The sequence below is a fragment of the Papio anubis genome, chromosome 17 (assembly GCF_008728515.1).
Source record: "Papio anubis isolate 15944 chromosome 17, Panubis1.0, whole genome shotgun sequence".
Classification (NCBI taxonomy): Eukaryota; Metazoa; Chordata; class Mammalia; order Primates; family Cercopithecidae; genus Papio; species Papio anubis.
The window spans coordinates 67,988,400-68,013,404 of record NC_044992.1 but is presented as its reverse complement, the minus strand read 5'-3'; the positions used below and the strand labels follow the sequence as shown (position 1 = coordinate 68,013,404).

Here is a 25,005-nt window from a genome sequence, read left to right as displayed (position 1 = left end):
TGTGCTCATTGCTACTTGGCCCTTTTGGGACACACTAGGAAATACAGATGTATTACATGTATACACACATCTAAATATATCACTGCCTGCTGTATGTGTATATTAAAATATATGAGTTCAGGCAGAGTTCACGGGTGCGGTGGTTCACGCCTATAATCCCAACACTTTGAGAGGCTGAGGCAGATGGATCACTTGAGCTCAAGAGTTTAAGACCAGCCTGGGCAACATGGTGAAACCCCATCTCAACCAAAAAAAATATGAAAAAATTGGCCAGGCCTGGTGATACGTGCCTATAGTCCCAGCTACTCAGAAGACTAAGGTGGGAGAGTCACTTGAGCCCATAGATGGAGGTTACATTGAGCCAAGATCACACCATTGCATTCCAGTCTGGGCAATAGAGCAAGACCCTGTCTCTAAAAAAATAAAAATAAAGTAAAATAAAATATGTGAGTTAATCCTGATACATCCACTTCCACCTAAACACCTCAGACTCCTCTTCCTTCTCCTCCTTCCTGCTCCCTTTCTGTTAGTAAACACCTGGGCACCTTCTCCAACAGTGAGAACCTTGGCTCTCGATATCCTTGATGTGTTAACGTATTTACTCAGAGCACTCTCCATATAGCCATCCCCCAATGGTGTGGCTGCCTCCTCTGCCTGCCACCTCCACAGCCTACTTGCCAGGTGTCCTGTGTCCATGGTTGTCCCATGTCCATGGATGCCATCAGGCCTCTGCCCCTGCATCACCCACCCCGTTCCCTCCAGGCAGCCCCACAGCCACCACCACTTCCTCCTCACTGGGAAGAGCAGCTGGGATGCAGCCTAGAACTTGTAGGGAGGGCCTGCTGCTGCAGCTGTTTAGGGCTAGTAGCCAACCGGTCCAGACAATGAGCTGTCTAGATCCTCCCGCTTCCTGTCTCAGTGGGGCATAGAGGAATCTGTGCCCTGGACATGAACATTGTCTGCTGTGTCTCACTGCCCCTGCCCCCTTGGTCTGCAGCCCTTCATGTATGGGGACTACATTGCCTATGACTGCTGGCTGGGGAAGGTCTACGACTTGAAGAACCAGATCATCCTGAAGCTATCCAACGGTGCCAGGTAGAGTCTCACCACCAGAGAGCCATCGGCTTGGGAAGGACAGCCTCTTGGAAAGAGGGGAGGAGGAGGGTGTTTCCTCCTAGGGACAGTGATGACAGGTTTGATCAAGAGCAGTGACAGATGTTGCAGGCATCCAGGGCCTAACCTGCAAATCAGGGCCTAACCCTGTACCATTCTCCTTATCTGCCATGGCCTAATTCTGTTGCTGTTTCTGATCTGTCCTGGCATAGGGAGAAACATTTTCATTGAGGGTATCTGCTGGAGGCTGATGCTTTACTTGAGGCACTGTGAGGGTGCTGAGCAAGCACTCCAATGGCACTTGGGGTCTTGTTCATTGTGGGGAGTTTCTTGTACTACCTCGGGCTGTTAATGGTTGAAGACGAATTGTGCTATTTAGGGCATGTGACACACTGGCATCTCAGGATTGCAACTGTTTGGTACTCCCTGTGTCCCCTGGTGGAGACTAAACCTCTGTTCTCTGTTTTAGGTGCTCCATGAACACGGAAGATGGCGCCAAGCTCTACGACGTCTGCCCGCACGTCAGCGACTCGGTAGTGTGCTCCATCCAGGCCGGCACCCTTCTCTGATTGTTCAGTCCTCTGGAAGGAGGACTTCTTAGCAAAGAGCTTGTAGCTGGACCCAGCTAAACAAGAGCGGTTTCCTAGAAAAGGGGCGGGTGCGCGCCAGAGGATCTAAAAGTTTGGGTATAGGCAGAAAATATTAGAACCTTTTTTTTTTTTTTTTCTTTGAGACAGAGTCTCACTCTGTTGCCCAGGCTGGAGTGCAGTGGTGCGATCTTGGCTCACTACAACGTCAGCCTCTTGAGTAACTGGGATTACAGGCATGCGCCACCACGCCCGGCTAATTTTTATATTTTTAGTAGAGATGAGGTTTCACCATGTTGGCGAGGCTGGTCTTGAACTCCTGACCTTGGGTGATCTGCCCACCTCAGCCTCCCAAAGTGCTGGGATTACAGGCATGAGCCACTGCGCCCACAGTATTAGAACTTTTATTTGCATTTTTGTTAGCTTTTTTCTCGTCCTTTAAGGTCCTACTTTGTCTCTCAGTACAGGATGATGTAGTAGTTATAATAGTACGTGGACACACACGGCAAACAAGTAGATATACAGGGGGTGCGTGAGCAAACAGGTTTCAGGACCGCTGCTCTCTGGAGCCTTGTTCCTCAGCGTGTGAGCCCTTGACCAAGGAGCATGGAATGAGTCACCTATGTTTGAACAAGGGTGCCAGGTGACCTCTGCGGACCCGGGGTTTGGGAAGCGCTGATCTGGAGCCACAGGACTTGTTTTAGGGCGTGTGGGGCCTGTGTGTGAGTGGGCTTCTGCAGGTGGGCAGCCAGCAGGCACAGGCGTGGAGAGCACGGTCACCCAAGGAGACACCGCTCACAGGGACTTTCCTCTGGCCCCACATCCTGCAGGGTCTCTTCTTTGACGATTCCTACGGCTTCTACCCAGGCCAGGTGCTCATTGGCCCTGCCAAGATCTTCTCCAGTGTCCAATGGCTGTCAGGTGTCAAGCCTGTGCTCAGCACCAAGAGCAAGTTCCGAGTGGTGGTGGAAGAGGTGGGTCCGGGCCCAGGGACAGGAAACCGAATCCTTGACCTCCGCACCCCGGAGCTGAGCTGCTGCCCCTTTCCTGCCCGCTCTGAGGGTTGAGCCCCACTTTTCGGCATCTGGACCCTGTTGATCTCAAAGGGCTTTGAGGATAAAGGGAACCCAGGCTCTGGTCATAGTGACCAAAAGACAGACGTCCCCCAGCCCAGCCTGTACAGGCTGAGCAAGGTGGGAGGGTGGCAAGTGGCAGTTCCAGTGGCCCCTGGCTGGTGTGAGCAGTGACACGGGTCCTGGGCATTGGGTGTGGGCCGTGGTTACAGTTGGGGTCTGCTCTGATGTGTCTGTACTTGGTGCTACACTAGGAAGATCAGTTTCCTGCTCTGGAGGTCGAGTGGGCTTTGGGCAACTGGCTAAAGAGAGTGCTGTCAGAGCCTGCCCTGACTGGCGTGTCCCACCTGCCATCCCCAGGTGCAGGTTGTAGAGTTGAAAGTTACATGGATTACCAAAAGTTTCTGTCCAGGGGGCACGGACAGCGTCAGCCCCCCACCCTCTGTCATCACCCAGGAAAACCTAGGCAGGTGAGCACGCCCTTACTGCCAGCAACCCAGGGGCACGCGCGGAACAGGCCTCTGGGCCCTGGCCACATGCCCGGGGAGGCTCAAGAACACTGCTGGCCTCCCAGGAGTCCAGCTCAGCTCACCCCGCTTCTTTCCCAACCAGGGTGAAGCGTCTCGGATGCTTTGACCATGCTCAGCGGCAGCTTGGGGAGCGCTGTCTGTATGTCTTCCCAGCCAAGGTAGAGCCAGCCAAGATTGCCTGGGAATGTCCAGAAAAAAACTGCGCCCAGGGGGAGGGCTCTATGGCCAAGAAGGTATGTCCTTGGGGTTGGGGGTTGGTGGGCATTTGAGGAACTGGCCTTGAGCCATTTCCATGGCCAAAAAGGACAGTCTGTGCTTTAGGCCTTGGGGGGCAGCCCTGATGACCCTTGCCGGCTACTCAGGTGTATACAACTGTCATCCCCCCAGCCTGAGATGCCTAGGGCCAGGCCTGCCCAGGTGCACCTCACAGCCCTGTCCTCTCTGCTCCGCCCTTGCAGGTGAAGCGCCTGTTAAAGAAGCAGGTTGTGCGGATCATGTCGTGCTCCCCAGACACCCAGTGTTCCCGGGACCATTCCATGGAAGACCCAGACAAGAAGGGGGAAACCAAAGCCAAGAGTGAAGCAGAGTCTGCCAGTCCCGAGGAGACGCCTGATGGCTCTGCCAGTCCAGTGGAGATGCAGGACGAAGGTGCAGAGGAGCCCCACGAGGCAGGAGAGCAGCTGCCCCCATTCCTGCTAAAAGAAGGCAGAGATGACAGGCTGCACTCGGCAGAGCAGGACGCAGATGATGAGGCTGCTGACGACACGGACGACACCAGCTCAGTGACCTCCTCTGCCAGCTCCACCACTTCCTCCCAGAGCGGCAGTGGCACGAGTCGCAAAAAGAGCATCCCCTTGTCCATCAAGAACTTAAAGCGCAAACACAAGAGGAAGAAGAATAAAATCACTCGAGATTTCAAGCCAGGGGACAGGTAAACTCAGAGTTGTGCCCCTCCCCAGCGGCGTCAGCGTGAAGCCAGGCAGAGTGCGCGTCCCCTGGGTGTGCGTGCCTGTGCTCGCACACACACCTCTGCATGCCTTGTAGTGGCTCAGGGACGCCCATCCAAGACAGCGTAGGTGCCTGGGGTAGGCCCTGGTGGAAAGCGGAGACTGAGGAGTGGTGCAGAGGGTGGGATGGTGGTGGTCTTAAGCTTGGCCTTCTGGGAACACATTTGCCTGAGCTCTCCCAAGTGGGTCTCGTTCTCAGAGAGTGCATGGCCTCGGAACCCTGGGTGAGCTTCCTGTGCACCAGAAACTCATCCTGCCAACCTGGGATTCAGAGTTTCAGGTTACTAAGCCCACAGGGACAGGAAGGGACAAAAAGATTCTCTGCCCTTTCCGTGGGCGGGGGTGGCGTTTGCATGGCCTGCTGACTGGCCTGCATCCGGCAGGGTGGCAGTGGAGGTGGTGACCACGATGACCTCAGCCGATGTGATGTGGCAGGATGGCTCTGTGGAATGCAACATCCGCTCCAACGACCTCTTTCCTGTGCACCACCTGGACAACAACGAGTTCTGCCCCGGAGACTTCGTGGTAGATAAGCGAGGTAGTGCCAGCTCTGGAAGGGCAGCCAGCAGGGTGGTTGCCAGTGAGGGCCCAGGTTGGGGCTTGTGGAGAATGGACAGTGGATCTGGGGTCAGAGCTAAAATGAGGTCCAGAAGGGGACTGCCCTCATGAAGGGGTCTCACCACTTCCAAGACGGGGGAAGATCACAGTTTGCACCCTGCACTGGCTTGAGATGTCGGCTTCTTAGCCGGGATCCCTTAGCTAGTCACGTCCCTTCCTCTGGTTCCCTAGTCCAGAGCTGTCCAGACCCTGCTGTCTACGGCGTGGTACAGTCTGGGGACCACCTCGGCCGTACCTGCATGGTGAAGTGGTTCAAGCTGCGGCCGAGTGGGGACGACGTGGAGGTGTGTGCAGCCCCTACTGCTTTCTTCAGGTGGGCTCTGGGGTTAGGTGTAGGACCCGTAGCTCATGACAACCTGTCCTGTGCCACAGCTGATTGGAGAAGAGGAAGACGTGAGTGTTTACGACATTGCTGACCACCCTGACTTTAGGTTCCGTACAACTGACATCGTCATCCGCATCGGCAATACTGAGGACGGGGCTCCTCACAAGGAGGATGAGGTGTGCCTTCCAATTCAAGTTCTGGATCGCTGCTCACTGCCCTGTGCACCAGCTGCAGTCCCTGATGCTGCCACCAGGTGGCTCTAGGAGACAAGACCTGAAAGTCCTCTGGGCTCAGTGTCCCCAGGGCAGCTGCCCCAAAGTCAAGCTGCTGCTCAGCCCTAGCAGCTGCAGAAGGACTTGTTTCCCTGCCTCGCTTCTGGGGTCAGGCTTCTTCAGCTGCCACTGGTTACGTTTACCAGAGGAGCTAAATTCTTGTCACGAGCTGGGTGGGCATGATGTCAGTCACTGCAGAGCACAGGAGGGGCTGGGGAGCTGGAGCTTGAGCTGGACCCCCTGACTTTGTCCCCTTTGCCCAGCAGCCATCGGTGGGCCAGGTGGCCCGTGTGGACGTCAGCAGCAAGGTGGAGGTGGTGTGGGCTGACAACTCAAAGACCATCATCCTGCCCCAGGTGAGGCTCTGGCAAGACCCCCCGCTGGGCTTGTGACTATGGCAGCTTGGGCTGGGGACCACAGTCGTGTAGTCAGAAGATGGGCTCTCAGGTCTTCCTGGTGAGATCTCAGCGAAAGCATGAGGGGGCAAGGCAGACATTCCACACAGCCCTTGGTGCAGGGTTGGGGGCAGCCCGCAGTTGGCCCACCAGCCTCGCTTCTCCCAGCAGTCTCTTCCCGGCCATCCATCGCTGGTGCATGTAGACTTTCACAGACCTCCAGGATTTTCCTGGATTGTCAGCTCACTGTGCTGCGAGAATGCAAGTTCCCTCCTAAAAGGAGATGGAACTTTCCTGCCACCCTTTCTAGAAAGCTCTAACAGAGAAGGAGAGAAAGGAGCTGGTGCAGTTCTAACCCCAGCTGCTGGGTCCTGAGCAGAAGAGCTACATGGGCTCTCCTTCCCTCGCCTCCTGATTGGAGCCACACAGCCCAGCTTTCCTCTCCTGGTCCACACAGGGGCGGGAGTGGGAGTGGGAATGGCTTGCCCCATCACCTTAACGGCCATTCCAGGGAAGGCAGCAGGATGTGTCGGCCCTTCCACATGTCCCCTCCTGTCATATGTTCCCAGCTCCCAGCGCAGCCCCACACAGGCCTCCTTGGCTGTATCATCAGCTGACCCTGAGCTTTTCAGGTGTAGGGCTGGGCCTGCCAAGGTCCCCTACTGCCTTGGGCAGATGCTGACCAAGTGCACAGAGCAGGAGCAGAGGCTGGAACAGACCACTGGCTGGGGCTTTGGGTCCGGCTTAGGGGTGGCACAGGTGAAGGGCCTCTCCCAGAGACCTAGGGACTGCAAAATCCAGAGCAGAGGGCGGGGAAAGAATGGAATGAGGTTGCCAAGGCCTCATGAGCCCAGTCCCCATCAGCTGTGAGAATCATGGATCCCCAGAGCTCCTCCTTAGTGGTGGGGAGGTGACTTCCTGTCTGCATTACCCTGGCACTTCCTTCTGCCCCCAGCACTTGTACAACATCGAGTCTGAGATTGAGGAGTCAGACTACGATTCGGTAGAAGGCAGCACCAGCGGGGCATCCTCGGATGAATGGGAAGATGATAGTGACAGCTGGGAGACGGACAATGGGCTGGTGGAGGATGAGCACCCCAAGATAGAGGAGCCCCCCATCCTACCCCTAGAGCAGCCAGCGGCCCCTGAGGAGGACAAGGGAGTGGTGATCAGTGAAGAGGCAGCCACAGCTGCTGTCCAAGGGGCTGTGGCCATGGCCGCCCCCATGGCCGGGCTGATGGAGAAGGCTGGCAAGGACGGGCCACCCAAGAGCTTCCGGGAGTTGAAAGAGGCCATCAAAATCCTGGAAAGCCTCAAGAACATGACCGTGGAGCAGCTGCTGACAGGCTCGCCCACCTCTCCGACTGTGGAGCCTGAGAAGCCAACTCGGGAGAAGAAGTTTCTAGATGACATTAAGAAGCTACAGGAAAACCTCAAGAAGACCCTGGACAATGTGGCCATTGCAGAGGAGGAGAAGATGGAGGCAGTGCCCGACGTAGAGCGCAAGGAGGACAAGCCCGAGGGGCAGTCACCTGTGAAGGCTGAGTGGCCCAGCGAGACCCCGGTGCTCTGCCAGCAGTGTGGTGGCAAGCCTGGTGTCACCTTCACCAGCGCCAAGGGCGAGGTCTTCTCCGTGCTAGAGTTTGCACCCTGTGAGTCAGCCCTTGCCCGGTCTTCGCCTTCCCCGCCTTCTCAGGGCTCCTGTTTGTGTCACCAGATCTGGGTGCAGGGTGGTTAGTCCCCTTGCCAGCCCCCAGCTACTGCCCCCAAACCATTTCACTGTGTGATCACAGTGCTGAGGCCAGGAGCGGCGAGTGGGAAGTCTGTGGGTGTGTTCACCTTTCCAGCCAGGTTTGCAGATGGAGCTCCAGGGCCTCTCCGTGAGGGACTGACTGTTCTCTTTCCCCCTCTAGCAAATCATTCTTTTCAGAAAATTGAGTTCCAGCCTCCAGAAGCCAAGAAGTTCTTCAGCACAGTGCGGAAGGAGATGGCGCTGCTGGCTACCTCGCTGCCTGAGGGCATCATGGTCAAGACTTTTGAAGACAGAATGGCAAGTAGGCTTGGCATGGGCAGGTGCAGATGTGCTTTGTGGGCCAGTGCCCAGGAGGTCACCAACCTTGGGTCCCCAAACCTCTGGGGCTGACTGGCACCTGCGAAGACATTCACCCACCCACCTTTTACAGGGGCGGTCACAGGCTCAGTCAGGTAAGGGCTGTCTCAGCCGTGTGTCCAGGCCAGATGGTTCTTTTTTTCCTCCCTCCTTTAAAAAATTACTTTGAAATAGACCGGGTGCGGTCGCTCACAACTGTAATCCCAGCACTTTGGGAAGCCGAGGCAGGTGGATCACCTGAGGTCAGAAGTTCGAGACCAGCCTGACCAACCTGGTGAAACCCCGTTCCTACTAAAAATACAAAAATTAGTCAGATGTGGTGGCGGGTGCCTGTAATCCCAGCTACTCGGGAGGCTGAGGCAGGAGAATCACTTGAACCGGGGAGGCAGAGGTTGCAGTGAGCCTACATTGTGCCACTGCACTCCAGCCTGGACAACAGAGTGAGACTCCCATCTCAAAAAAAAAAAAAAAATTACTTTGGAATTAATTATATTATGGTTACTCCTCAAGCCTACTTTTCTTTTTGAAAAATTAAAACATTACAGATCCTTTGAGTGGAAATGGAAGAGCTAAAGTTGCCTTTGACCAGCCCTCACTTCTGTTTCTCCCCGAATCATAGGCCTCTTCCCACACCCAGAGGATTTTTAGAAGTTTAGTGGGTCTCCTTCCAAACGGATGACCTTTTTTTATATTTTTACATTTTTTATACACTCTCATATTTTCACATTCTCATATGTCACCATAAGTACATGGTATTTTGTATGATTTGTTTACACACAGAGTATGTCATTGTACACATCATCTCTAATTTGCTTAAGACCAACCCGTGTTGATTCATATGATCTAGTTTCTTCCTTTTTACCTGCAAAATAAGACAACAGCATGTGGCCACACCACATTCCATTTTCCCACTCCTCTGTTCATGGCCGGGGCCTAGTGTCTCTGAGTCATGTTTACTGAGGCAGCGGTGAGTGCCTCCTCCAGGAACAGGCAGGCCCGTTTGCCTGCCACCTTGTTTACTCAGCATTCCCTTACTGGGCCTGTGCAGCGAGCCAGGCACCATGCTAGACTCTGAATATGAGCCTGAGGCCCCAGTTCTGGCCCTGTCCTGGAAGGGAGTAAAGAAAAGAAAGAGCAGGGATCCTGAGAGCAGCCAAGCGGGGCACTGTTGAGGTGGGCCCGGAGTAGCCACAACCCTGGAACAGGGCTAGGCAGAGCCCTAAGTCCCAGTGCTGCTGGAGATTCTTAATAACGCTTTTGGTTTATTCTTGGGTTGTAGTAAAATTCCTTTTGAAAATCCTATCCTGTCTCAGCTCTGCTGAGGGAAGACGGGAACAGTATTTTTTATTTTGTTCTGTTTTCCCCACATCTCACTCAGGAGAAGAAAAGTAGTGCATTCTCTGAAGGCTCCCAGGGTGGCACCAGTAAGAGCATGCGCAGAGGTTCCCTCACCCCAGCTGGCGCTCTGCCCCCCCTGCTTCTCAGCTCATCACTGACATCGCCCATTTCCCTGGCAGTTGAGATCCCACACACACACGTATGCACACACATGCACGCAACTAGATGCACAGATTCCAGATGTCTATGGAGCGGTGGTCTCCCAAAGCCTCCCTTGCAGTTCAGACCCTCACTGTCAGCTTCTGGTTGTGAGACCATCCCCCTTCCCCAGGCCTCACCAGCCTGGAACTGTCTTTCAGCTTGAAACTGCTTGTACTACTTGCCTTGTTGGAGATAAGGGTTGGAGCAGGTGTTTAGAGGAGTTGTTTTGTTTCGTTTTTAAAAGACAGGGTTGGCCAGATGCGGTGGCTCACACCTGTAATCCCAGCACTTTGGGAGGCCGAGGCGGGCGGATCACGAGGTCAGGAGTTCAAGACCAGCCTGACCAACATGGTGAAACCCCATCTCTATTAAAATACAAAAAATTAGCCAGGCGTGGTGGCAGGCGCCTGTAATCCCAGATACCCGGGAGGCTGAGGCAGAGAATCGCTTGAACCTGGGAGGTGGAGGTTGAAGTGAGCCAAGATCTCGCCATTGCACTCCAGCCTGGGTGACAGCTACACTCTATATCTCAAAAAAATATATAAACAAAAAAATAAAAGATAGGGTCTCGCTCTGTTGCCCAGGCTGGAGTGCAGTGGTGTGATCATAGCTCACTGCAGCCTCAACCTTCTGGACTCAAGTGATCCTCCCATCCAAGCTTCTTGAGTAGCTGGAACTACAGGTATGCACCACCATGCCCAGCTAATTTTTTATTTTTTGTAGAGATAGGGTCTCACTATATTGCCTAGGTTAGTCTTGACCTCCTGACCTCAAGCAGTCCTCCCACCTTGGCCTCCCAAAAGTGCTGGGATTACAGGTGTGAGCCACCATGTCTGACTGAGGAATACAATCTTTTTTTTTTTTTTTTTTTTTTTTTTTTTTGAGATGGAGTCTCACTGTCACCCAGGCTGGAGTACAATGGCACGATCTCGGCTCACTGCAACTTCCACCTCAGGGTTGAAGCAATTCTCCCACCTCAGCCTCCCGAGGAGCTGGGACTGCAGGCACGTGCCACCACGCCTGGCTAATTTTTGTATTTTTAGTAGAGACAGGGTTTCACCATGTTGGCCAGACTGCTCTCGAACTCCTGACCTCAAGATCCGCCTGTCTCGGCCTCCCAAAATTCTGGGATTACAGGCACGAGCCACTGCACCCGGCTGGAATACAGTCTTAAAGTAATGATTCATGAGGAAAAACACCTGATAAGATAAAAACTCATTTCGAGTATTTCTCTTAGCCAAGGTTCAAAGACTCCAGGCAAGAGCCGGGCACGTGACTGCTCGGGGCTGTAAACCCAGCACTTTGGGAGGCCAAGGCAGGTGGATCACTTGAGCCCAGGAGTTTGAGACTAACCTAGGCAACATAGTGAGACCCTGTCTCTACACAAAATAAAAAAGTCAGCTGGGCGTGGTGGCCCACACTGTAGTCCCAGCTACTTGGGAGGCTGCAGTGAGCTATTATCGCACTAGTGTACTCCAGCCTGGGGGATAGAGCAAGACCCTGTCTCAAAAAAAAAAAAAAAAAAAGATTCCAGGCTGTTCTGCAGAGAGAGATTTGTGCTTAGCTTCTCCACTGCTGGTGGCGTCTGGAGTCCCAGGTGCTGCTCATCCTGCGTGATCTGCACAGTGTCCTGGGAAAGAGCAGGTGCAGATGCAGATGCCACATGTAGGACACCCCTTTCCACCCCTGCCAACCTTGGCTTCCCTCCCTCCCTACCTAGGACCTCTTCTCAGCCCTCATCAAGGGCCCCACTCGAACCCCCTACGAAGATGGCCTCTACTTGTTTGACATCCAGCTCCCCAACATCTACCCAGCCGTGCCCCCCCACTTCTGCTACCTCTCCCAATGCAGTGGCCGCCTGAACCCCAACCTGTATGACAATGGGAAGGTGTGCGTCAGCCTCCTGGGCACCTGGATTGGAAAGGTGAGTATAGTGTCAGGCCCCCAGCCAAGAAGGAGGAAGAGCCAGTGGGGGATAGGGGCCTGGGGAACAGAATTGATGGTGCCCTGTGTGTTTCAGGGGACAGAGAGGTGGACGAGCAAGTCCAGCCTTCTCCAGGTGCTCATCTCCATCCAAGGTACATTGGGCTGAAGCGGGGTGCGGACAAGGGAGGACCAGTGGAGGGAAGTGACTCTGATGGTCCCCTGGCAGGTGGAGGGTAGGCCTGCATGGTGGGCTTCTCTCGCCCACTGAGGGAAGGTGTCCCTCCCCCACAGGTCTCATCCTGGTAAATGAACCATACTACAACGAAGCTGGCTTCGACAGTGACCGGGGCCTGCAGGAAGGCTATGAGAACAGTCGCTGCTACAATGAGATGGCGCTGATCCGCGTGGTGCAATCCATGACCCAGCTGGTGCGGCGGCCCCCCGAGGTCTTTGAGCAGGAGATCAGGCAACACTTTAGCACTGGTGGCTGGCGGCTGGTGAACCGCATCGAGTCCTGGCTGGAAACCCATGCCCTGCTGGAGAAGGCCCAGGCGCTGCCCAACGGGGTCCCCAAAGCCAGCAGCTCACCAGAGCCCCCAGCTGTAGCCGAGCTCTCAGACTCCGGCCAACAAGAACCTGAGGATGGAGGGCCAGCCCCAGGAGAGGTCTCCCAGGGTTCAGACTCAGAGGGCGGTGCCCAGGGCCTGGCCTCAGCTAGCAGGGACCACACAGACCAGACTTCGGAGACCGCACCAGACGCATCAGTGCCACCCAGTGTCAAACCAAAGAAGCGGAGAAAGAGCTACCGGAGCTTCTTACCTGAGAAGAGTGGCTACCCTGACATCGGCTTCCCCCTCTTCCCACTTTCCAAGGGTTTCATCAAGAGCATCCGGGGTGTCCTGACGCAGTTCCGGGCTGCGCTGCTAGAGGCAGGCATGCCGGAGTGCACAGAGGACAAGTAGCTGCCAGGTGCGGAGGAAGGAGCATCACCGTGGGAGAGGCCAGCCGCCGCTTGCTCACTCCCCGCCGGAATCGCCCCTCTTCCCATGCCCCTCTGTCCCCACTGCAAACCCCTCATTGCCCTCTTCTCCCCAAGGTGAGTTTGATGCTGAAGTGCAAGAAGTGTGTTGAGATGCCGCCGTTTCTATTCTGAAGCGAGCTTTCAACAGGTGGGTCCCCCGTGGCAAAGAAAATCGGAACCCTATTGCCGATTTTCCATTTGTCACCCCAGCAGAATGTCCCGGCACTTGCTCCCTTGCTGTCCCTTCTCAGGTCAGAGGTGGGTGTTCCAGGGCCTGCCGCGGGGCTCTCTGGGCCGGTGCCCTGCAGACCCGCAGGAGAGCACATGTGCCTTGCATGAAGTGTGGGTTGCGCCAACAATTCCCCTGGTCCCTTTCAACCTCTTAAGTTCAACTTGAGCCTCCGTGTGTCCTAGACCCTCCTGCTGCCACCGCCACCAGGTCCTCCCTAGTCCCCCAGCGTCAACACTATCCCTTGGGAGTTGTAGCTGCTGTCACTGACTCCTGGCTATACATGGCCTGTCGACCACATTATAACCCTCAGGTCTGTTGAACTTGCTCTCTAAGAGAGGTTGGGACCAGGCTAGGTTCAGGGTGACGCCCAGGAGAGGTGGTGGCCTTCACACATGCACATGGAGTGAAGACCAGGGAGCTGTGGGGAAAGCAACAGCTGTAGGTGCCTTGCTCTTCTGTTGGAGGCTGCTGGGGGCAAGAGCAGCTGCACAAGGCCAGGGCAAGTGCTAGGGCCCCTCCCCTATCACATGGTCACACTGGGACGTGGCGTGCAGCTCACTGAACTCCAAGCGAGCCAGCCCTCTCTTGGACTAGAAGGCCTACTGTCAGCCCTTCACTTACAAACTGCAGGCTCAATCCAGAAGGGGACGGCCGGCGGGGGCTCTCCTAGTGCCCAGAGACAGGCCCAGAGGTTTACAAGTTTTCTAAGCTTTTGATAATGTGAAGCTCCAGGCCAAGAGGATGCTGTTGAGCACATTGCAGCTATGTAATTTTTGGTGTATGTATGTAATATTTAAGGTTGGAAAAAAACTCAAAAGCAAAGATATTAACTCTTATTAGAAAAAAAGACAAAAAAAAGCCAAAGCATGATGCGTCTTGTCAGCCTTAAGTGGGCTCCACACCTGTGCTGTGCTGTGACCGCCCAGCCAGCAGAGCTGCCGGAGGACGGAGCTGGAACACACACCATGGCATTTGGAGCCGAGTCAGTATCTTGTTTGAGAAACACCCGGAGTGACTGGTGGGGCTGTGCTTCCCAGTGCATTGTACATGTGGAGATGTGAATGCCTACTGCTTACAATATCTGTATAAAGTGCTGTGTGATTAAACTTTTTTTTACTTGCATTTTTTTTTTTTTTTTTTTTTTTTGGGTTGGCTCATTAACAAGACAAGGTGACACCATTAAACCTCCCTCTGCCATTCATCTGGGCTCCGTTGCCTTTCTTCCTCTCTGGGGCACTGTGTGCTTGTGTCCCTCACACACACCCTTCCTGGGGAAGGAAAGACCTTGTTGCCAGGGAAGGCATGTGGCAGTGGGTCCTGGCTTTCCTGGCCAGGTGGGGGCCACTGTGAGCAGCACCCCCCACCTGCCCACGCTGCCCTCCGCCTGCCAGATCTGCTTGCATGCCTTTTGTATTTCCTGTCCTGGAGCAGTCCTCTGGCCTCTTCCTGGCTGGTGGTGTGCTCAAGAGCCAGCTTAGAGCAGCCTTCCAGTGGCTGTAGTCTCCAGAGACCTACAACTGACCAGTTCAGCTCCTTCCAGATTCTGGGAGAGCTGACGTCATAGCACCTGGTGGTGGACAGGTGCCACATCTCCTGGACCCTAAGCCAAAATGGTTACCCAGTTTAGGAGACTTGCATGCATTCTTCCCTGCCGCAGTCTTTCCACTCCTGCCTGGCGCTCCTCCACGAGGACAGGTGGGGAAGGGAGGTGGCTGAGGGAGGCTGGGGGAACCCTAGACCCCTCATTGGTGGGGATGACAGACTTCTTTTAAAAAGGTAAGATACTGACCGGGTGCGGTGGCTCACAACTGTAATCCCAGCACTTTGGGAGACAGAGGCAGGCAGATCATTTGAGGTCAGGGGTTTGAGACCAGCCTGACCAACATGGTAAAACCCCATCTCTACTAAAAATACAAAAATTAGCCAGGCATGGTGGCGCACACCTGTAATTCAAGCTACTCAGGAGGCTGAGGCACAAGAATCACTTGAACCCAGGAGGGTTTTTTTTTTGCAGTGAGCAAAAAAAAAAAAAAAGGCAAGATACTGCCATTTTTTACTTCTGAAGTCTCCTGCTCCTTGCCAATTTTGGGGAGTGGCGGGGGTAGTGTTTTTGTTTTTGAGACATTCTCACTCTGACACCCAGGCTGGATTGCAGTGGCGTGTTCTCAGCTCACTGCCGCCTTAACCTTCTGGGCTCAAGTGATTCTCCTGCCTCAGCCTCCCAAGTAGCTGGACTACAGGTGCCCATCACCACACCCTGCTAATGTTTGTATTTTTTGTAGAGACAGGATTTCACCATGTTGCCGAGGCTGGTCTCAAACTCCTGGGCTCAAGTGATTCACACGCCTCGGCCTCCCAAAGTGCTGGGATTGCAGGCGTGAGCCACCGTGCCTGGCCCATCGGTTTTCTAATGCCCTTAACTCAGATATTTTCCCTTTCCTGCTAAATCTACATGGGGCTCTGATGAGATTTTCTGGGACTAGCTGGTTGTGTGGCCCTAGCTGAGACATGCCAGGTCCGAGCTGCAGCCTGTGTGTGGTCAGGCAGCTGGCTGAACTCTGAGGCTGCTTCAGGCTGGAGGTACTGTAATTATCAGGGTAGTAGAGGCACCCCCGACCATTAGGCTGAACCAGCTCTTGGCCTGAGTCCCCCACCAGAGTGACTATGCCTGAGGCCAATAAAATCCATTGTCCGGCCGGGCGCGGTGGCTCAAGCCTGTAATCCCAGCACTTTGGGAGGCCGAGACGGGCGGATCACGAGGTCAGGAGATCGAGACCATCCTGGCTAACATGGTGAAACCCCGTCTCTATTAAGAAATACAAAAAACTAGCCGGGCGAGGTGGCGGGCGTCTGTAGTCCCAGCTACTCGGGAGGCTGAGGCCGGAGAATGGCGTGAACCCGGGAGGCGGAGCTTGCAGTGAGCTGAGATCCGGCCACTGCACTCCAGCCCAGGCGACAGAGCGAGACTCCGTCTCAAAAAAAAAAAAAATCCATTGTCCATCCCAGGGGGCAGTATTGGCCATCATTAACATTAAATTCTATAGTCCTGGCCAGAGCAAGAACCCATTCTCTCCCCAGTCACCAGGACAGGACCAGCAGGCTGAGAATGTCACTTTATTTGGATTTGGTTCATGGGGTGGGGGTCCTAGAACAAATTGGAAGGCCTTACACAGGCAGCTGGGCCCAGCCAGCTGGGCTCCTGACCCCAGGACCTCATTCTGGCCTGTCCCCCCAAAGCATAGCTTCCACCTTCTCACCCTTCTCCAGAGGAGTCTCCTCCACCCCACAGGAGCTGTGGACAGGCCCTGCAGCCCTGGGGAAGGAGGAAGGGTCCTGCAAGTAGACACTAAGGCACAGCGTGGCCCAGGGGTCATAAGGGCTCTTCTGGAGGTGGCGTCTGCTGGGGCTTCCAGCTGGGCAGGGGCTCCACGCAATCACTGACCATCCAGAAGTAGTTTGGGTGCACCTGGCCCTGCACAGCCTCGCTAACCATCAATTCCCCATCCACTGTAAACACACCTCTCCCATCCTCGGGCTCTAAGCGGAAGGCGACCACAGGCATGTATACCAAGTAAGGGCATTCATATTCCATATGCCTGCCCTTCTCCATGGCCAGGAAGAGGCGCAGCAGCATGGCCCGAGACACTCCCGCCCGCACATAGAACAGATGCATGACACCAGCTGCACAGCGGCCCATGGGTGCCGCAAACATCTCGCTGCCCAGGTGCGAGTGCAGCAGCGCTAGCACCAGCACGAAGTCCTGGTCGGGCACCACTGTCCAGTGAGAGGGCACTGGCTCCTCCAGTGGCACAAGGTGTGCATCTACGGGGCCCTGCTGGACCACAACGGGGGAAGTAGGTGTCTTAGAGCCGGCTCTTCCTACAGGGAGGTAGGCCAGTCGGCCACGGTAAGTGCGCAGGGCTGCCAGACGCAGGAAGGTGCCCAGAGTGAAGCGCATCTCCCCCAGGCGCCGATACTTCTCACTCTCTAGGTCCACATCAGCAATGAAGCCCCAGGCCAGGCTTAGCACAGAGAAGAGGCGCAGCCCCGAAGCCGTGTGCAGAGACAGCAAGTTCATGGGCGACAGTAGCCGGCGGCACAGCAACCGCGTGCAGTTGGTCAGGAGGTCTTCATTGGTGACCTGCTCATAGCTGCAGGGGGAAACGGTCAGATGACGCAGGACAGGAGCCCCCATGCATCCCCCCCTTCCTCCTCCCTGGGAGTGGGAGCCGGCAAAGCGCCATGTGGTCCCTGGGGAGTTGGCAGGGCTGATAGGTGACAGATGGAGCAAATGGAAGCAGTCAGTTGGGGTCACCAGGAGAGGGCCCCAAGACTAAGGGAGAAGGGGAAATGGAAATGACCTCAGCCTATGGGAACTGAGACAAGAAAACCCCACAGTAGAGGGGCACAGACTGGAAACAGGCCCACTCTGGCCCTGGGCTCTCACCCAGCATAATGGTTCAAGGAAGCTGCCAGCGCGTTGCCAGAGCCTGCTGGGAGGCTACACAGGGGCTTCTGGATGGCGGTCTCCCAGTCAGGCCGCTCCATGAGCCCGTTCACCACCTGTTGAAGCACACGTGGCCTCAGCCCGGGTCGCACAGCACCAAGTCCCACGCCAAGCCGCATGCCAAGCCACGCGGTGCGGTCCTCACCTCGTGCATCAGTCCGTCTCCAGACATGACCACCAGAGCGTCCCAGCGGCCCAGCTCCTCCGACCGCACCAGCTCCCGCGCATGGTTCCGCCGCTCTGCAGGGAGACCGGCAGCCATCAGGACTGGGGGTCCCGACAGGGGATGCTCCCAGAACCCCCTCGAGAGGTACTCACCAGTGAGCATCAGCGTGAAGGAGATTTCAGCCTCAGCCAAAAGGGGCTGCACGTGACTCCGGAAGAGCTGCAGGGCCTTGCCCTTGCCGCCACGCGGGTTCAGCAGCACCAGCACGCGGCAGGACCGCGGGAGCACGCCCCGGGGGCCGCCCGCTGAGAAAACAAACCCGAAGAGGCCGCGTCCGCAACCGACCACTAGGGGCCTACGGGTAACAACGGGGCACTGGTGTGGGAACGTGGTGTCCGCAACACCCGGGTAATTTGACCCTGGCCAGAGGAGCAGCCTCTGCTGGGAGCCCTGGGGTAGGGACGCGGCGCTCCTGCCACCCCCTTCCTTGGCTCAGACGCGGCCGGCTTCTGGCCTCGTGAGGGATAGTGTTTCTCTCGATCGTCCACACCCCCGTTCGTCCAGCTGGGCGTTCCATCATTCCTGGAGAGGAACAGGAATCCCCCTACAGCCCTTCCCAGCAGGGACCCCACAAACCTGGATCCATAACCTCGACCCGTGGCTCCCTCTGCCGGGGGGTCCCTGGCGCTGTCGGGGCACTGCCCGTGGCGGCGGCTTCTGCCTTCAGCTCCTTATCGGTGCTGCCCAGGCGGGCGTCGCAGGGCCGGCTGTGGGGCTCGCCCTCCCCGTCCGGAGCCGTGGCTGTAGGAGCACCGGCGTCATTCCCTGCGGCGGCTGGATCTGAGGGAGAGAAGACAGCGCTGGCGGAGTCCCGAGCCGCAGCTCCCAAAGGCGGGGAGGGCCCGACTAAATCCCGGGACCACGCGCGGGGAGTTGCGCGCTCCCGCATCGCCCGAAGCCCGTGGGGCGGAGCCCTAGGTTCCCGGGACGTCCGGAGAGCTGAGGTCTGGTGCCTCCGAGGGCGCCCCCGTCGTGTGACTAAGCCTCCAACCCCGGAGGAGAAGAGCGCCTGCTCCGGGGCTTTCCTCCCTGGGGCTTCGGGTTCGGTTCCGGCCGACGGATGAGTCAGAGCCTCCGACGGACTAGCTCCTCACCCCTCGGGGCTGCCAGGGGGAGGGGAGCCCAGCTGCGTAAAAATCCCAGAACTTGAGCGGACATTGCTGGGACGAAGTTCTGGGTAAGGATCCCGGCCCCAGCCAGTCAGGTTGCCGTGTCCCCTGCCCGGAGTTCCAGAGCGGTGGCAGCCGCGGCGCGCTCCTCCTGGGGCCCCGTTCCGTTGGGACGCGCGCGGCGCTCGTGGGAGCCGCTCCAGGGTCGCGCGCGTACCGAACCCGAGCCGGGCCACCAGCTGCCGCCTGCTCTCGCCCAAGCGACAAGTGGCCCAGTTCCCCGAGGCCCCGCGAGGGCGGGCCGCAGAGGAGCCACGAGCGGCGCGAAGGCAGGGTGGGCGGCCCTACCCAGTCGGTCCGGTTTGCTGGGGAGGCGCCACCGCCGTTCCCTACAGTGGCCTGGGGCGGAAAGCAGCTCGTCCCAAGCTCAGCCCACGTCTGAGGGACTGGAGCGCCCCGCTGGAGTGGACTCCCCGGCCTCGCTCCCTCCGGCCTCAAACTTTTCGCTCAACTTTGCAGCCGGCGCCGCGGTGCGGGGAAGGCGCTGAGCCTCGGCGCCGGCCTGGCTCCGCCCCGCGCTCCCGGGGGTGGAACCTGAGCCCGGCGCGGCCTCGGACTCCGCCCGCCCCCGGCCTCAGCGCGCCGCCTCCGGCATGGCCCGCGCACACGGCCGGGCCACGCGCTGGTTCCCACCGGGGTCCTAGGAAGCGGCAAGCGCGCCCCCGCCGCTCGTCCTAGGCGTCTGGCGAGAAGGCGGCGCCGCGGCCCGGCCCGGTGAGCTGCGGCGACAGGCAACGAGGCGCGGAGTCCCGGGCCCGGCCGCGAGCGCAGTGTCTGGGGCGCGCGAAAGTGACCGCGGCGCAGGCGGAGGCGTGGGCTGCGCGCGAACTCGTGTCGGAGCGAGCGCCGGGCGCGCGCGGTTCCGCTCTCCCAGGAGACCCTTGGCTTCACCTCGACGCCACGACCTTGCCGCTCCGGGAGCTGCCGGAGCCGGGATGCAGCGCCCCTTTTTCGCGCTCTGCCCCAGCCCACCCGGAATTCGAGGCCCGCACGACACCCGGTGCGCCTCCCCAGGCCCGGGCGTCTCGCCTGCCGCCCGCCAGCTTCCCTTTTTCTTCCTCCCCGGCTCTCCCACGGAGGTTATTTTTAACTTCCCGACGCCGCAGCTGGGCCACCGAGCCCGAGGCCGCCTAGCGCGCTGTCTGGGGCAGAGGAGGCGACAGGCCGGGGGCTCCGAACCGGACAGGAGCCTTGACAGTGTAGATGGGCCTAGGGGCCCCCGTCGGGATTGGAAAGCCAAGCATGGGGCACGTGCCCCCCGCCCCCTCTGGCTCAGAGTGAGAAGGGGTGCCGGAAACACGCTCAGAAGTTGTCACCTCCTTGGAGGCCGATGGGGACGCGCTTGTCAGTGTGTTTGTGATACACTTATCGCGGCAAGCCACAGAACGTGTCCGCGAGCACCTCGAGTTAGATCCCTGGGGGGTTACGAAGGACACGGAGGAAGAAGTTGCCAAGGCCCATTGGTGACCTGCCCAGGTAGGGCCAAGAGTTAGGAGAACCCAAGCCCCTGCGGGAGGCTGCGGGGCTCGCGCGCCCCCGCCGGCACCACCCGCCCCCACACACCTCTCTCATCGCTTCTTAAAAGTCGAGAAGAGGCAGGTCCGGGAGGAGCACGCAGCCAATTAGCCGGGCGGCGCCCTGAACTCCGGCACGCCTCCGCGGTGTCTTCTCCGGGAGGACCCAGGCAGCTCGGCCCCGTTTCCCAACACTTGGGGGGTCAGACGGGCGGTACCCCAGAGTCCCCGGGCGGGTGGGGGGGCACAGGCTGGGACGCGGGGTCCCTGGGGCCGCAGCTCCGCGCGCGTCTCGGCGGGTGCGCCTTCGCCCTGCGCGGCCCCCGGGCAGTCCCCGCTGGGTCCAGAGCGTCCCGAGCGCGTTACGGTAAGGTGACTCAGCGACGCGCTCACGGGTCGAAAAACTCCGAGAAACAGGAACGAGGGGAGGGAGCACGGGCGTCATTCCCGACTCCTGGCGTTGCGGCTCGTGTCGACTGATGGTCCTGCACCTCTGGGCCCCACCCCCACCCCCTCCCCCCAGGAATCCGGCGCGGGCGGGGTACGGAGCGCTGCAGCCGCAGTGCCGCGGTAGTGCGCTGCGGGGACGCGAGCGGCTGCGGGGACGCGAGCGGCTGCGGGAGGAGGGGGGAGGAGGGGGCTCCGCGCGGGAGCCCAGGACCAGATCCGTCCGCCCCTCCCCTCTCCTTTTCCTTCTTCCCGTGCTCTCCCTCCAGCGAGTGTAGGGTCCAGACGTGGGCTTTGGTGCCCAGAAGACGCGAATCGGAGGCTGTGCTCCCGGAGATCTCAGCCTTAGAGGGGACTGGCTGCGGAGACTAGCTGGGGCAGCCTTCCCCTTCTGCTCCCTGCTCCGGAGAGCATTTCCACCAAATCTGAAAAGCTCGGTCATTAGCCATAGTCTGAAGAGGGAAAACTGAGGCACAGGGAAGCACTGTGAGTTCGTCGTGATAAAGCCCACCTGGTTTAGGTTCCCCCCCTTTTTTTTTCCCTCCTGAGGCCCCAGAAAGATCGGATCCTGCGCCTCCAGGCCCACTACCACCAGCCTTGAGTCCGCGGAGCGGGCGGGGGCGGGGTTGACTGCAAACTGAGTTGGCAAGGGGAGGCGGGGAAGCCTGCTGGGCTCTTTATCCAACAGCCTCGGGGCCCCAGCTCCCCTCCTGGCTCTGGAAGGCCCCGCGGGAGGGAAGCGAAGGGCAAAGCCCTCTGGCCCCGGTTCCAGGCCGCACAATGGGTCCTCTGTCCTGCCTGGCGCCTAACCCCCTGCCCCCCTCACCTCCAAGGCCTTTGCCCCCCACATTCTTGTCATTCACTTCCCCCCACCCAGGCTGCCTTTCTCCAGACCCCTTTCCCCTTCTCCCTTTCTAAAGAATTTGATCCTGTCTCCAGAAACTCCCCCAGCTGCATCCCTGCTCGGAGAGGCAGGGTTGGCCAAGAGCAAGACGGTTCCCCTTCCCACAGTTGCGGGTAGGGGGGCGGGCACTTGGATCTCTCAAGCTGCCAGCTTGGCCCGTTTCCCACTGTACTTTACTTCCTTTTTTAAAAGAGAAAAAAGGACAAGGTGGGGAGGGGGTGGGGGGGACCGAAACTCTGAGAGGTGAAGAGACTTGCAGAAGCTTCAACCAGTTCCCCACAAAGCAGAGAAGCAAACCCATGAGCTCAGACCCCACGCTGAGAAGCCAAGTCCAGCCAGAGCTCCCTTCTGGGCCTCTCTGTATCCCAGGCTGTTTCTCCCTGAAGGGCAGGTATCTGGCGATCTGGTGCTTGGTGGATTGCTTGCCACAGAGCTGTGGAGTCCCCCTGAGAAAGAGGCAGCAGGCCGGGCCCAGTGGCTCCCGCCTGTAATCCCAGCACTTCAGGAGGCCGACGTGGGCGGATCACCTGAGATGGGGGTTTGAGACCAGCCTGACCAACGTAGAGAAACCCATCTCAAAGCCCGTCTCTACTAAAAATACAAAATGGCCGGGTGTGGTGGCACATGCCTGTAATCCCAGCTACTTGGGAGGCTGAGGCAGGAGAATTGCTTGAACCCAGGAGGCGGAGGTTGTGGTGAGCTGAGATCGTGCCATTGCATTCCAGCCTGGGTGACAAAGCAAAACTCCATCTCAAAAAAAGAAAGGAAGGAAGGAAAAGAGAAAGAAAGAAAAGAAAGAGGCAGGGCGCGGTGGCTCAAGCCTGTAATCCCAGCACTTTGGGAGGCCGAGGACGGGTGGATCCGAGAGGTCAGGAGGTCGAGACCATCCTGCTAACCGGTGGAAACCCGTCTCTACTAAGAAAAAAAAAAAAAAGAAACTAGCCCGAGGTGGCAGGGGTAGCCTGTAATTAGCTACCTGGGAGGCTGAAGACCCAGGAGAATGCGTGAACCGGAGGCCCGGGCTTGCAGTGAGAGCTGAGATCCGGCCACTGCACTTCCAGCCTGGGCTACAGAGTGAGACTCCAAATCTCAAAAAAAAAAAAAAAAGAAAAGAAAGAAAGATGAAGCTCCAAGCCCTCCCCAGGCTTCATCCTGAGCCTGGAAACAGCTGGGCCGCCGGGGGCAGAGAGGTCTGATTTGATCACAAACCCAGAGCTTGGCTTGCAGGTAATCTGTCTCACAGGTGGGAGACTTTTTCTATCTTTCCCAGCCTCCCCCTCCTTGTGGGCAGCCTCCCCAGGGAGACACACCTGAGAACCCCCTTTTTTCTTTTCCGGAGAAAGAAAGCAGGCTTTCACCCGGCCTGGCCCCAGCTCTCCAGAAACTTGGAGTCAAGGCTGCCAGATGGCAAATTACTTGCTTTTATGAGGAGAGGATTCCTGCCTTCTCACCCTTCCCTGAAGCTACCTTCCCCAGGAGATTTCAGCTCCCTAATTGCATGGCCTCAAGGCCTTCCTTGACCTCCACTTCTTTCCTTTTTTTTTTTTTTTTTTTTTTTTTTTGAGACAGAGTCTTGCTCTATTGCCCAGGCTGAGGCTGGAGTGCAGTGGTGCGATCTTGGCTCACTGCGACCTCCGCCTCCCGGTTTCAAGCAATACTCCTGCCTCTGCCTCCCGAATAGCTGTGATTTACAGGCGTGAGCCACTGCACCTAGCTAATTTTTGTATTTTTAGTAGAGATGGGGTTTCACCATGTTGGCCAAGCTGGTCTCAAATTCCTGACCTCAAGTGATCCACCTGCCTCAGCCTCCCAAAGTGCTGGGGTTATAGGCATGAGCCACCACTCCGGTTTTTCCCTTTTTATGGTATTTTACTGCCTGGGAGGTTGCAAGGACCAGGGAAGGGAGGTTCTAGCTCACAAGCTCTTTTTAAGAGCTTAGGGGCCGGGCACAGTGGCTCACGTCTGTAATCCCAGCACTTTGGGAAGCCAAGGCGGGTGGATCATGAGGTCAGGAGATCAAGACCATCCTGGCCAACATGGTGAAACCCCAGTCTCTACTGAAAATACAAAAATTAGCTGTGTGTGGTGGCATGCGCCTGTAGTCCCAGCTTCTTGGGAGGCTGAGGCAGGAGAATTGCTTGAACACGGGAGGTGGAGGTTGCAGTGAGCTGAGATGGTGCCACTGCACTCCTGCCTGGGGACAGAGCAAGACTACATCTCAAAAAAAAAAAAAAAAAAAAAACTTAGGCCTAGCCGGGCGCAGTGGCTCATGCCTGTAATCCCAGCACTTTGGGAGGCTCAGGCAGGTGGATCACAAGGTCAGGAGTTTGAGACCAGCCTGGCCAAGATGGTGAAACCCTATCTCTACTACAAATACAAAAATTAGCTGGGTATGGTGGTGTGCACCTGTAGTCCCAGCTACTCAAGAGGCTGAGACAGGAGAATTGCTTGAACCCAGGAGGCAGAGGTTGCAGAGAATCAAGGTCGTACCACTGCACTGCAGCCTGGGCGACAGAGCAAGATTCCGTCTCAAAAAAGAAAAAGAAAAAAAAAGCTTAGCACTGCCCCCACATGGCTTTCCATTCTCAGTTTCCTAGATATCATTTCCAGGTCAGCCATGCCAGGCATTGGGGTGGAGGGGGTGCCACATGCCACACATGGCCACATGTGGCGATCCAGAGGAGCAGACTGGTCATGCAGGATTCTTGGCTGCTTGCAGGGAGCGTGTGCTTTGCCCGCGTTTCTGTTTCTCCCCAGTGGTTGGACTACTATGAATGTGTGGTGGGGTGACCCTAGCTCTGTCCCTTGGGTGGTTTCCTTGTCTTTGTCCTCCTTGCTGAGGCTGGAGACCCAGGTCTCTTCTGGGCCTCTGGGCTCTGCCTGCCACATGCCCTCACCCCCAAGCTGCTGACTGTGGCTGCAATTCAGGGCGATTATCTTCGGAGCCCTCTCCAAAGGTGAGGGCTCTGCAGGTGGCGACCTGCAGCCCTACCCACTCCACTTGTCTCAGCTGCCTGCCCAGCATCTGTAGGCATTTGTATTAGTGTCCAGGTGGCTTAGACAACCTGTCTCACAGTTTCGGAGGTTGGGAAATCTGCGATCATGGTGTTGGCAAGATTGGTTCCTTCTGAGACTGTGAGTCTGTCCCAGGCCTGTGTCCTGGTGGTTTGCCAATAGCCTTTGGTCATCCGTGACTTGCTGCTGCATCGTCCCAGTCTCTGCCTTCACCCTCAGAGGACCCTCTTGCTGGGAAAGAGTTGGAACTTGTTCTGTAGGGCCCATGAGCCTGTTCTTTTTCTACTACAAATGACTTGGAGGGAAAACCAGTGAGTTATTAGGGCCCTAGTGTGAATCAGTGTTTCATGGGGTTTTTTGTTTTGTTTTGTTTTGCTTTTTTTGAAACAGGGTCGTACATCCTCGTCACCCAAGCTAGAGTGCAGTGGCACAGTCACAGCTTACTGCAGCCTCGACCTCCTAGGCTCAAGTGATC

The 25,005-nt window shown here is 57.2% G+C and overlaps 2 protein-coding genes across 8 annotated transcripts in view; one reads left to right on the top strand and one right to left on the bottom strand.

Annotated features, from left to right (window-relative positions):
* The window catches only part of UBE2O (ubiquitin conjugating enzyme E2 O), a 66,815-nt gene extending 52,945 nt beyond the window's left edge, over positions 1-13,870 (top strand). For 2 of the 4 annotated variants that reach the window (XM_003913475.4, XM_021928017.2), the window contains 15 exons: positions 998-1,095; positions 1,583-1,646; positions 2,531-2,674; positions 3,134-3,243; positions 3,386-3,536; positions 3,762-4,234; positions 4,694-4,848; positions 5,100-5,212; positions 5,301-5,429; positions 5,789-5,881; positions 6,876-7,572; positions 7,834-7,970; positions 11,290-11,493; positions 11,590-11,647; positions 11,787-13,870. In XM_003913475.4, the coding sequence (XP_003913524.1) occupies positions 998-1,095; positions 1,583-1,646; positions 2,531-2,674; positions 3,134-3,243; positions 3,386-3,536; positions 3,762-4,234; positions 4,694-4,848; positions 5,100-5,212; positions 5,301-5,429; positions 5,789-5,881; positions 6,876-7,572; positions 7,834-7,970; positions 11,290-11,493; positions 11,590-11,647; positions 11,787-12,457 (3,297 nt within the window). In that variant the 3' untranslated portion in view covers positions 12,458-13,870. The remainder of the gene's footprint in view (positions 1-997; positions 1,096-1,582; positions 1,647-2,530; positions 2,675-3,133; positions 3,244-3,385; positions 3,537-3,761; positions 4,235-4,693; positions 4,849-5,099; positions 5,213-5,300; positions 5,430-5,788; positions 5,882-6,875; positions 7,573-7,833; positions 7,971-11,289; positions 11,494-11,589; positions 11,648-11,786) is intronic. The other 2 variants (XM_009191303.3, XM_009191302.3) reach the window with 2 other exon arrangements.
* Positions 13,871-15,844: 1,974 nt separating this feature from the next.
* Positions 15,845-20,758, bottom strand: SPHK1 (sphingosine kinase 1). Of its 4 annotated transcripts, none has more exons than XM_009191298.3 (6): positions 20,214-20,758; positions 18,058-18,261; positions 17,574-17,726; positions 17,401-17,495; positions 17,196-17,311; positions 15,845-16,899 (listed from the first exon to the last, which is right to left on the bottom strand). In XM_009191298.3, the coding sequence occupies exons 2-6, from the start codon at positions 18,065-18,067 to the stop codon at positions 16,119-16,121; spliced, it is 1,155 nt and encodes a 384-aa protein (XP_009189562.1). In that variant the 5' UTR covers positions 18,068-18,261; positions 20,214-20,758; the 3' UTR covers positions 15,845-16,118. The 4 variants fall into 4 exon arrangements, with proteins under 4 accessions (XP_009189562.1, XP_003913526.1, XP_003913525.1 ...); XM_003913477.5 differs by lacking the exon at positions 20,214-20,758 and adding an exon at positions 18,576-19,321; XM_003913476.5 differs by lacking the exon at positions 20,214-20,758 and adding an exon at positions 18,939-19,310.
* Positions 20,759-25,005: the final 4,247 nt, after the last annotated feature.